Consider the following 12,843-nt stretch of genomic DNA (forward strand, 5'->3'; position numbering starts at 1 on the left):
CTTTCTGTTTAACTGTCATCTGAATACAAGATAAGGGACATGACAGTTTACAAACCATGGTTGTTGGCCGTAATAGCCTATGTGTGTATGCTAATTTGACAGTGATAGTGGAGAATTAAGAATCGAGTCTGTACTCTCTAAAGTCACCAATGTCATTGTAGTCTCTCTTTAAAATCCCGCTATTTTTGAATTTATTGACTGCCCCTCTCCGAACACTCTTAGGGCGGTTCACAGTTTTAGGATTAAACATACAGTAAACAAACAAACATTAAATTTAGCAATCTAAAACAAATTTAACCTTAAAAGGTAGACATCCTTATTGCTCCTGGAGCCTAAGCAGATGTTGTTAAGTGACTTTCAGGTCAGCTCCAAAACATTCTGGAAAATTAACTCTCACTGGCTTCTGAACATTACCATTATGTATCAGGTTTGTTTATCTTATATCTACTGCAGAAAGGCATAATTGTCGGGTTCCGGCATATATCCCAGTGAAGGATGAGCAAGTGGATGGGCCCTCAAGGGAAGTAGTATTAGAGCCTGCAATAGTTTTACCTGAGTGGATATGGGCACAGAGTTGCTTCAGGGCCCAGTCACTGGATTTTTGTTTCTCAGCTCCTCCAGTATTGTTTTCTGGTGGCTGCTTAAGATTAACAAAACAATTAGAGGGCTGATTTTATTTATGACGTTTATATACTGTCTTTCCACCCAATCAAGGCCACCAGGGTAGCTGACAATTAAAATAGCATAATAAAATACTGTAGGTTTACACATTCAGTACCCATTAAGTAAGAACGGCCTGTCATAATGCAAGCTATAGGAGAGGTGTTTAATCAATTCATTGGAGTGGCTTTCAGTGCTTGGTGGAATTGCCTTTTTACTTCCTCTTCCGGTCCCATTTACTATCTTTGGAATGACATTCTGTTGGTTCACACACATAAAGAGCAAGGATGCATTTCTTTGCATACATGCTCAGCAATGGGATACTGAAGCCATTGTTTCAGAATAGTGAACAACTGAGTAAAAAAGAAGAAAGCAAAGAAGGAAGAAAAAGGAGGAAGGAAAGAAGAAAAGAGAGAAGGAGAAAGAAAGGAAGAAAAGGATTTAGGAAGGAAGGAATTGGGAGCTACAAAGGAAGGGAGATGGAAGGGGTGAAGGAAGGAAGAGAGAATCAGATTGGAAGGGAGGGAAAAAGAAAAAAAGGAAGAAAAGGGAATGAAGCAAGCAAGAATGAAGGGAGAAAAAGAGGAAGGAAGGAAGGAAGGAAGGAAGGAAGGAAGGAAGGAAGGAAGGAAGGAAGGAAGGAAGGAAGGAAGGAAGGAAGGAAGGAAGGAAGGAAGGAAGGAAGGAAGGAAGGAAGGAAGGAAAGGGGATGAAGGAAAGGAGAGAAAGACTTTCCTGCACACACACACCCCATCTCCCATTCCCTCCTGACTCTAGAGGGCACACTGAGAAGTGTGCAAAGGACATCCTGGCCTCTATGAGGCCAGCGGGTGGTCTTTCCTATGTCTCTCACACTCCACTCCACTCCACTTCCTTGTATTTTTATGGCATATAGTAAAATATAAAATATATTCTGATGTGACAGGAAAATTAAATTTTGTACTTATTGAGAGACACTATATAAAAATAAATGCTGAAAATACTGGGTGCATTGGTGACCTCATGTCTGGGATTTGTTGTTCTGCTGTAGGGAGAGAGCTTAGACAGATTCGTGAAGGAAAAGGTCAGTCAGTGTTTACCAACCATGATTAAAGAGAAGCCTCTACATCCAGAGACAGTAGGACCATTGCTAAAAGCCGTCACTGGGAAAGGTGATGGCCCTTCAAGGCACCTGTTTATTCATTGTGTGAAAGAGAATGCTGGACTGGATGGAGTGCTGGTCTGATCCAGCATGGCCTTATGTTCTTAGAACCATGACACAGAACTACTGTAGTCTTTATTCTAGGAAGAGACATTCGTGAGTTCTATTTTGTCCTCCTCCCTGAAATTGAAGCATAAGAAATATATTTCTTCCTGGTAGCATAAGCAGAATAGTTTGTGACATATTCTAGATAATTGCATAGGTGGTAACCCAGTAACAACAGGCTAATCCATGCATGCAGGTTGAGCTTGTTGTGAATAAATTGAGTTGCATGTAAATGTTGCCTACCCACTTCTGTAAACAGATAGGAAGATACATGTTCATGTCACACTGAGCAGCCTGCCCAGAAGCAAAGGAGGAGATTTATACTCTGCATTCCTATTAGGTTTTCTTTTTCATTCTGCATTTCACCCCACTTTCATCGTGCACGTGCACTGGGTTTTCTTTTTCATTCTGCAAGGATTTTCCTCCTTTCAGTGCTCTTTTCGCTGTTTTCCCATATTTTCTTAGAGTGATTGTATTCCATTTCCTCACTTGCTTCACTCTCAAGGTGAAGGTAATTCAAAAGTGTAACAGTTCCCTCAGATTCCCCCCCACACACACACACCTTGTCACTTCTCAGAGGCCACTCCTCAAGTGCCCACATAATTTAATGTGATGTGATTGATCTCTCCTTATTGGTGAGTTTTGTTCTGGGCATGCTTTTTGAAATTGTAAAAGCAGATTATATGAGCTGCATTTACTCAGATCCCTGGTTGAAAAAAAATTACCAGGGAAAGTTTTGTATATTAGGTGTGTATGTGTGTAAGCGTGCTGTTTAAAGAGCTGTGTGCCTTTGGTTGAGAATGGCTATTGCAAGAGGGGTGCTCTGTGCGGGGGGGGGGGGGGAGATTACGGCAGAGGTCTTTTTCCAGCATGTGTCTTGGCAACAGCCTGGAGGGACACTTTAAAAGTCACCTACAATTGGATGCCTGCATGCCAGCCTTGATGTCTCCTTAGGAGCAAAGTGCCTCTTTCTTTTTAATAAAGTGGGGAAGGGAGCTTCAATCTTAATAAAGTGGGGAAGGGAGCGTGTGGCATTGAGGATTATTACCAGGACTTTAAGTCTGATTTGGCATTCAACTGGTAGCCAGTACAGCTGTTGGATAGTGGGCTGGATGTGGGCCTTCCAGGGTGTTCCTGTGAGGACCCTGGCTGCTGCATCCTGTAACAGCTGGGATTTCCGAATCAGGGATAAGGGTAGGCTTGCATAGAGTGAGTTGCAGAATTCAAGCCTAGAGGTGTGCATGGATCATTGTGACTAGGTATTCTGGGGTCAGGTAGGGCACTAGTAGCTTAGCATGATGCAGGTGGAAGAATGGTAGCCATGCTACTCTTGTGACCTGTTCCTCCAATGAGAGGGAGGTATCAAAGATCATGCTCAAGTTCCTGGCTGAGTGTGCCACTGATAGTTGCACCGCATCCAGGCAGGGCAATCATGATTCCTCACTGGGACCCTTCCTACTATACCATAGGGCCTCTGTCTTTGAAGTATTGAGTTTCAGACAGCTCTGCTTGATTCATCCTGTCACTGCTTCCAGGCACCTGGCTAATGAGTCTGGGGGTGAATCAGGGCAGACATCCATCAGGAGGAAGAACTGGGTGTCATTGGCATATTGATGACATCCCAGTCTGAACCTCAGTATCAGTTGGGCAAGAGGGCGCATGAAGATATTGTTTCAAAACACATGCCCTGCATGAAACTGACCAATAAGGGGCAACCAACCACGCAGCACCAAAAACTTAAAAATCACTGCTGCGGCAGTATCTGCTTTTTCTCATTGGGGTGCAGAACACATATTCCACAGTTCTCAAAAGAGAACTGGATTTTTAAAAAGGTGCAGAATGCAGACATAGGATTCAAATTAAAGGGATATCAACTTGAATTCAGTCATAATAGAAAGTTAGCTGTGAGTGCAGAAAAGGCCAATGTTACTTTTTGAAAGTTGATTTATTTCTTGATTCTTGAAAAGCCAGCAGGTGGCATAGGAAGGCCAAAGTTCTGTTTCCTTAGCTTTTGCTGAGTTTTCTCAGCGTCTTCAGAATGCAGCTACTGAAGCTTCTCCAAGACCAGAAGGTTCTTCTTATTTCCCCCCTCCCTTTCTTCTTCTATATCAGTATAGGTGTTCCAGTGCTTTTTTCATCCTCCACTTAACTTGCTTGGTCCCACTTTTTGCCTGGTTCCAGTTTCTTTCCTTTCCCAGAGCATACTTGTCACAATGTTCCCTGTGTGCCTTCAGCAGTGGCAGCCCTGGTGTCCAAAAGTGAAATTGCTTATATAGAAGAATACAGTTTAACCAGCTCTGCTCTGCAAAATTTTCACTTATGATGGTTTTGTTTATCATGATGCAGACATGTTGTGTGTAGTGCTTTACACAGAGTCCTGTAGTGTTTGAAAAGTACATTCATGGTTCAGTATTTTCCCACTAAAAATGGCTGTTTTGTGCAGACATAAATATACATGGTATGCTTATCTGAAATGTTCCATCTGCTATTAAAAAGAAATAAAACTTATGTTTGATTAAAAAACTAAGGAACACTTGGTTTATGTATAATCCAAAAAAGTGTGCATTCTGTTGGCATGCACAGGTGCAATGCTAAATTCTTCCAAATTCCCTACTATTTTATCACCTCAATTAGGTTTTTGCAATAGTCTCTGCAGTCATATTTCCAAATAACCTCTGCTTTCTGCTTGTTCAAGGACAGGGTAGGCTGTTCAAATCGTGATATTGTGCTCAAATTACAGAGCAAAGCTCAAAATGCCTTCTGTAGTTCTAAATTAGAGGACATGCAATAAAGATGGGTTGTGGGGAAATTAAAATGCCTTGTGATGCAATATCTGCATAATCTGAGCAATACAGAAACACACTAGCCCTTATCACAGGTTCCTCTTAATATTTGAGAAAGGGTCTTCTGGGCAGCGGTGGCCAGGACAGGAACCCACAGTCTGGCCTGCACTTCCACCGCTCCAGCAGGCCAATCCACATGTGCCCAGCAAAGCTGGGCCAGCCCCTAGAGTGCCCGCCTCCACAAACCGCCCGTACAGCCTCGCCACCATAGGGTTCCTGGACAGCGAGGAGGGCACTTCCATGGCTCGCGCACTTCCCCCACACTGGACCCGGCCTCCATGGGGTGGCCTGGCTGTTGCTGCGCGGCTGGATGGGCAGTACGGGCTCGGAGGCGGCAGCCACACAGGTTGGCTGGGCGATGGGCTCAGCGCTGCATCCATGGTGGCCAGCAAGACTCCAACAGGCTGCCGCCACTTCAGCTGCTCACTACCAGCCTGCCTGGTGGCAAGGCGTTCACCTGGCCTTGGTGCCAGAGGCTTGCTGGCTGCCGTGGATGTGCCTCCAAGTGGGAGGCTGGCGCGGGAAGGGAGCCGGCGAGGGAGGGGCCTTTCCAGCGCCTGTTGGCCCACAAAGTCCTTTCGCCGCCTCATATAATAATATAATAATAATAATAATAATAATAATAATAATAATAATTAATAATTAATAATAATAATAATGGTGACAGGGCTTTGTGACCCAGCAGGAGGCTGGAGCAAGGAGGGGCCTTTCCAGTGCCCTTTCACCCACGAAGCCCTGTCACCACTTTGCAGACATAGCAACAGGTCTTTGAGGTCCAGTGGTAGGCTGGCGCGGGGACGGAGCCGGGGAGAGGCTTTCCGGTGCCCGTTGGCCTGCAAAGGGCGTTGAGGGCCAATGGGATGCTGGCCCAAGGAGGAAGCCGGCGGGGGGGAGTGCCTTCCCCTGACCCGTTGGGCTTCCCCTTCCCTGTTGGACCCCTTTCAAAGCCCATTTTTATAATGGGCTTTAATACTAGTATTTGAAAATAAAAAGTATATTTGAGAATGGAAGCCAAATCCATAGACTACAATTCCCATGAGCCCCTTCTAGCACATGTGAATTATAGTCCATGGACATCTGGAGGGCCAGAGTTTTGCCATCTCCGGCCTAGTTATATTCTAGCATAGATAGACATCTTGATATTGGCATGGTGCTAGTGAAGTCTGCTTCATATTATAATATAAGCAAGTACATATATTTATCTCAAATCTGCTTTAAATTCTTAGCATGTAAAGACTGCTTTCAGAACCCCCCATCCCCAAATTGTTTAAATTCTCCAGAGTTTGGAATTGTGGACGTGAGACCAAGCACTATTCTCCATAATGTTTCTACCATGCTATGTGACTGAATGACAGAAGTAGGTGCGAGCTAAATCATAGAATCATAGAATAATAGAGTTGGAAGGGACCTCATGGGTCATGTAGTCCAATCCCCAGCACCATGCAGGACACTCACATCCCTATTGCTCATCCACTGTAACCTGCCACCCTCTTGAGCCTTCACAGAATCAGCCTCTCCGTCAGATGGCTATCTAGCCACTGTTTAAAAATTTCCAAAGGTGGAGAACCCCACCCCCTCCTGAGGAAGGCTGTTCCACTGAGAAACCGCTCTGTCAGGAACTTCCTCCAGATGTTTAGACGGAATTTCTTTTGAATTAATTTCATCCCATTCGTTCTGGTCCTTCCCTCTGGGGCAAGAGAGAACAACTCTGCTCCATCCTCTATATGGCACCCTTTTAAAGAAGATGATTATCAGATCCCCTCTCAGTAGTCTCCTTCATATGTCTAGCTCCCCCAACTTTTCTTCATATGTCTTGGTCTCCAAACCCCTCACAATCTTTTTTGCCCTCCTCTGGACATGCTCCAGTTTGTATGCAATGATATACATGTTCTTCATTTTGCTATAATCTGTACAGATGGATCAAAGGTAGCATTGGTTAGAATTACTGTCTGATTTTTGGTCCTAAATGGTTATAGTTATGTGAACCTTACTGATGTGTAAAGTTATCATGTGAGCCTACATTTTTAACATTTCTTATTATTTCCATAGGTGTCATTACTTGGATTAGATCTTCTAGGTGCCTTTGTTGACAGATTGGCGGGACGCTTCAAATCTTATATAGGAACTGGTGAGTGGTTTTAAAATACTCTCTTTAAAGATGTATAGTTAATAATTTCCAGTTTGGTGTAGTGGTTAGGAGTGTGGACCTCTAATCTGGCATGCCGGGTTCAATTCTGCACTCCCCCACATGCAGCCAGCTTGGTGACCTTGGGCTCGCCACAGCACTAATAAAACTGTTCTGACCAAGCAATGATGTCAGGGCTCTCTCAGCCTCACCCATCTCACAGGGTGTCTGTTGTCGGGAGAGGAAAGGGAAGGCGATTGTAAGCTGCTTTGAGCATCCTTCTGGTAGAGATAAGCGGCATATAAGAACCAGGTCGTCTTCTTCTTAAAATAGAGTCACATTTTGGTTTTGGATACAGTAAAGTACACGGACATTGTGTTAGCTGACTGTAGTATTCTAGAGAATAATACAGTATGGTTTTAGTTACCCTAATGCTGCTTCAGGTTTAGAGGCTGGCATTTGGCAACCAAAATGCATATCATAGTCAAAATGCTTCTAATATGACAGGGTTAGGTAGAGGCAGTAGATGTGTATTGTCAGGACCTCTGTGTGTGCCATCTCCCTTTGACAGTATCTTCTCAGGTTTTAGCAACCTGATCTCCAGGCCATCCCTCATTGACACACAGGTCTATTATGCACGGAGTGGAAGGTCCGCATTCGGGGTGGAATGGCGGCAGCTAAAATCACCAATTATGCACGCTGCAGGTGGCAACCAGGCGCAGAGTCAACGTATGCCGCCGGAAAAGCCGCGTTAGCAAGATGCGGAAGAAAGTGGAGCTTCCTGGGACCAGGGCGCAACCAGAAGCGGCTCCAGAGTAGCCGCATGCATAATCGGATACTCTGGGTTTTGCCGCTGTTGCGTTCCATCCCGTGCGTAATTGGTTTGCTTTGCTTCTTCCTCCTCTGCGTTCTCCATGCCGCCGTTTCAGTGGCCGTGAATAATAGGCCACAGTGAACATCCTCTTTTCAAAGTGCATGCTGCAAGCTGCATATGCTTTTTGGAGGCTTCTGATTTTCAAAAGTCCCTTAATTACCTTCAAAGGAATGTCTGAGAAAAAAATTGTTCATTTTCTGTTTGTTGTCAGGTCTGGCCTAAGAGTGTATCTCATTCTTCAGAGCCACAGTTCAAATAGCTGTGGCACAGGCTCTGCGCAGTCTTGTCCTTTGATTCGAAATGAGTTATTAAGAGGAGACAAGCAATTTCCTCATTGGTTAAAAACAGATATCAGACTAGTCAAGCAGGAATGGGAAATGGTCTGGGAAAACATTTACAACAGTTTGCTAGAATTATAAAAATGACATTTCACACAACTTGAACGTTGGTATTCAACTGAAAATTGTCATTGACTGTTTTCTCTGAATGCAGAATGGCCCAACTCTGTCTCTGCTAAAATCCTTTACTTTGGAAATTATGGTGAGAACCAATTCCTTTTAATCCTGGAAGTAATTATATTGACTTCATTAGTACTGTATCTCCTTGGTGCCACTTAACTAATTAGTTTTCCTTGGGCTGAGCTATTGGATCCCAGCAGCAAATCAGCATATTTTCTAGCTACTGCTCTGATGTGATCTGGATTCCAGGGCCCATTCTGCACCCTTGGGTTAATGCACCATCAATGCACCTTGGAAGTAGATCTTCCTGTTCTGCACAGGAAAATCCAGCTGCAAAAGCACACTGAAAGTGCATTATTCTCCATGTACAGAATGAGTCCAGGTGAATGTGGGCAGCAGCAGCATTGTGAACTCCTGACTGAGGAATCCTTGATCCCTTTCCTAAAAAAGTGTCAGGGCCTCATTTTCATGTTAGCTAGATGGCATGAGAAGGGATCGCTGTATCCTTACCAAGCCTATCCAAATCCCCCACGAAGCAGACTCCTAGTTCCTCATACTACATTATGCATTCTGGTATTGATACCTGGAAGCAAAAAACAAATGCCTGAGCCCTTTTGTTAATTTTGAAGAGGAATGTGGTGCTTGATGAATCACCTATCTCGAAACCGTGAGAACTCTCCAAATGTAAATTGATGACATCTGAATTTGTCCTTTTCTACTGTAAGATGGCAGTCTGTGCCTATGAAGATTACTATCAATTTTATGGTCAAATGGCACGTGTAATTATTAAAATTTTAGTTCCGTCAGAAGCGTGAAAAAAGCATAAGCCTTGAGCTAGTACTCCTTTTTGCTGTCCCTGACTTTAGTTCTTCCTGGGCAGAAAGTAAAATAGTACTTTATCTCTATATTTTAGGGTCTCCTGAAATCATATCTGTTACCACACTTTCATCCCACATTGATGGAGATCCCAGGTGCAAATTGTGTGCATTCATATAGCACTTTCTACAAGGCATCATGGTCTTTGGCTTGTGCTTTTAATAAGTTTTGGCTGGTTTGGTTTCAAAGAAGTGTTTCATGCCAGCATAACATTTTAAAGTGACTATGCACACATAATTTTTTCAGCCACAACAATGCCTTCATAAATGTTGTTATTGTGTGTGTCTTGTTAGTGCAGAGATTAGTTTTGATTTGATCGTTGAAGCAAGCTGTTGTTGTGTGAAAATGGTAGTTGCTACTTTGAAATAAGATACAAAGAAATTATGGCACCTTTCCCATTGGCAAACTAATATAATTCAGATTAGATCGCAGCATGATTTTGGTCATGTAAGATCACTTACGACATCTAAGTACCTTTCAAGCTCATTATTCTAGGATTAAACTTTTGACTCATGTAAAAGCAGTGCTGAAAAGTTCAGTGTTTGTTCTGCATGTCTGCGGGTATATGTGGAATTCTTCTCTTTTGTTTGGCACTTACATAATGTCCCTGGGATTGTTAGCTCAGTTAAAGTGGATTTCTCCCCATTTTGTTTCCATTGAAGTTACTGCAAGCACTGAGGAAGGATTAGTACAACGTAGTCATTAATAGAAAACCGTCAAGCATTTTTGTAAGGAATATAAACAAAGCTATTCAGGCTTGCGTGATTACTACAGCCAACCAAAAATACGTGAATTGGAGGTGGGAAGTTTTTATGAAGTCAAAAATAGTTTCACAAAGTTAGTATGCATAGAGGCTGAACTGTGTCTGAATCTTCAAGGATGGTGCTTTTGCAGGCTGTCGATATAAATGTTCTGGAATATACTTACATGGAGTACTTTCACTGGATCCAAACAGTAGAAACATTCAGTCATAAATTTCTTGCAAGTTACATTTGAAATTATATACTGCAGCATTAAAATATGACCTAGGATTATCGTGATGTATGATATACTTTGAGTGCAGGGGAGGGGAAAGTTTGCTAGAGTGGCAAGTTAGAGCAACAGGAAGAGGTGGGGGTTGAGGGAGGCTTTTAAAATTGTAGTTCATGGGCAATCCCAGTAGGACTCAGTGTACTAAGATGTAGTCTTGTACACAGAAGCACATTATCTAACTTGGCATAAGCACTGTAGATGGAGATGTCCAGACATAGCAATTATCATGTGATATATAGGCATATACAAATTGCTGTTCACAGTCTGAAAACCCCAAAGTTAAAGCAAAATTATTGCCCAATCTTCCTTGGAAACATAAATGCGTATGTTGCTGTCTTGAGACCCTTTGCAGTGGAAAAGGTGGTATATAAATATTTTAATAAATAAAAATAAATCTCTGTATTCTGTCACTTTTGGCTGCTAGCAAAGTTACATGTGAGCACTTCCCCCCCCCCCCCACACACACACACACCAGCTCCCTCTACAGTTGGAGAGTGTCCTGAAGGACCCATATGGTGTGTATAGAATGACCATTGATTACTTACCAAGAAGGGTGTTTCTCTTCGTAGGTCTGGAGGACAGCTTGGTGGGTGTTTTCGATCTCTCACTGAGGGAGACAGGTCAAAGTAAAACTTCCTGTCTTCTGGTGGGAAACGCCCCCTGCTAGCCAATCAATAACTTCAAAGAGTCTCCAACAGGAATCTAACAAAGCCATATGATTGAACGCTGGTTAAATAACAACAAAGGGCAAGGAACAAGGAAAACAAGGGGAATTCCAATAGAAGATTGAGTCTAACTGTAAAATTAATACTAGGTAATCATCTCAACTTTGGAAGCCTGGGAGTCAGTCAAACCCTTATTCTGATCTAACTGCTTGGAGCTAAGTACTCAATCTCTCGACTTCTCCTCCTGTCAAAATGTAATGGATGGAATGAGTTACGGTAGGGACAAGCTGTCTTCCTGACCTACGAGGAGAAGGACCCTTCTTGGTAAGTAATCAATGGTCTTTCTCCCCTTAAGGTCAGGAGGACAGCTTGGTGGGACCTCCAAGAGCAGTCCCAGTCCTAGGGAGGGAAAATACTTAATTCTTATCCATCATATGTGACATCACCTTATGGCAGAAGGCCAACTCTGCTGTTTCAAGTTTATCAATTTTGTAATGTCTAACGAAGGTGGAGGGAGTGGCCCAGGTGGTGGCCCTACAAATATCCTTGATTGGCAAAGGCTGCGGAAGCCGCTGTGCTTCTAAGCAAATGAGCAGTGATGGCAAATGGGACCACTATACCAGCTGCCTTGTATGCTTCAATAAGGCAGCTGCAAATGGATCTACTGATGGCTGCCTTGTTCAAGGCCTTGCCAAGATTTGTTGCTGATACCAGAATGAACAGGGACTCTGATGATCTGATGTCGTTAGTCCTGTTGATGTATACCTTAAGGATCCAACATGCATTCAACTTATGCCATAGGTGTTGTTGCTCAAACCTAGGGTTAGGGAAAATGGCTGGTAATTTGATTGTAGAATTATGAGTTCTATGGTTTCAATAAGTAGCTGAGGATTGATTTCTCCATATTTATAGCAAAGTTACAATCATTAAATTCAGGGTATGTTTTTTCAAACGTGTTTAATATTTTTTGCATTTTTGAGCTTCTGCCTATGAGCTAGTCATTTCTATACTCGGGCTAAAAGCAATAATCGCTGCTATTAACAAAGTAGTGGCTTCAACAGATTAACTAGTGAAGTCTGATTAATCTGAGTTGGACATCTGGTTTTGATAAGTGGTAAAACCTTCATTTCATTTCTGCTTGCCTTGGTCTTGTGTAGCTGCATTTTCCCCTCCCTTGACTCGGAGACTTGGGGAATAAAATATGTAGTCTTTCTGTGTTCGCAGCAAGGCAGATGAATAGCCTAGAGACATGGGCTCAAGAGACTGTCATTGCTTCCTGAGTATAAGCAGGCTACAGGAACACAGGTATTTGCCTTGTTACAAGAGAGGATGCTTTAGAACCAGTATTCAGAATCCTTATTTTGGGTATTATGTACTCATATTTATATAGTTATATTTATTTCATGATTTGAGGTATGAGTCTTTAATATTCCAAATTGTGAACAAGCATTACTGCTGTGTAACAGAGCATTAGTATACATTTGCCTAGTATTGAATACGAAAAGGATACAAGGTTTCTTTGTTATATAACTCAGTGTTGGGAGGGAGGGAAGGTTGCTAAAAATGTGCTAGATGTAAGTGAACATCTGGGAGTACAGCATCTTTCCCAGAGTAAATATTTTATTTGAAATATTTCTATGCTAGTTCTCCACCCAAATAGTCCCCTAAGTAGTGAGCATCATGCATTAAAACATTTCAGCATTATATACAATAGTTTAACAGAAATAAAAATGCAAAGGTAATACCCCAAAACCTGGGAGATGAACAACAGTTATTGGGATTGTTATAGAACAAAAAATGGAACAAAAAATATTAATCTGGTGGCAGAAAACAGCAATAGGAGGAGACAGACAAATCTCTCTGAAGAGGGTGTTCCAGAGTTTTGGTGCCACAACTGAGAAGGCCTTTTCCTAGGGGTTCCAAAATAGAAATGTGTAGACATTCAGAAACAATAACAATCTTATGTGGATGAACCTAAGACAGAGTATTGGGCTTATATGTTCCCAGCTTTCCTGAAACCCTTCCAACATTTATATCAAACACAATATATCACTGCAAGCTATG

General features: G+C 42.6%; 1 protein-coding gene across 37 annotated transcripts in view; it reads left to right on the top strand.

Moving 5' to 3' along the window:
* Nucleotides 1-12,843, top strand: part of CLASP2 (cytoplasmic linker associated protein 2) — a 135,388-nt gene that overhangs the window by 4,284 nt on the left and 118,261 nt on the right. For all 37 annotated transcript variants that reach the window (XM_077303100.1, XM_077303102.1, XM_077303110.1 and 34 more), the window contains exon 2: nucleotides 6,799-6,877. In XM_077303100.1, the coding sequence (XP_077159215.1) occupies nucleotides 6,799-6,877 (79 nt within the window). The remainder of the gene's footprint in view (nucleotides 1-6,798; nucleotides 6,878-12,843) is intronic.

Source organism: Paroedura picta, chromosome 11, assembly GCF_049243985.1.
Source record: "Paroedura picta isolate Pp20150507F chromosome 11, Ppicta_v3.0, whole genome shotgun sequence".
Lineage (NCBI taxonomy): Eukaryota > Metazoa > Chordata > Lepidosauria > Squamata > Gekkonidae > Paroedura > Paroedura picta.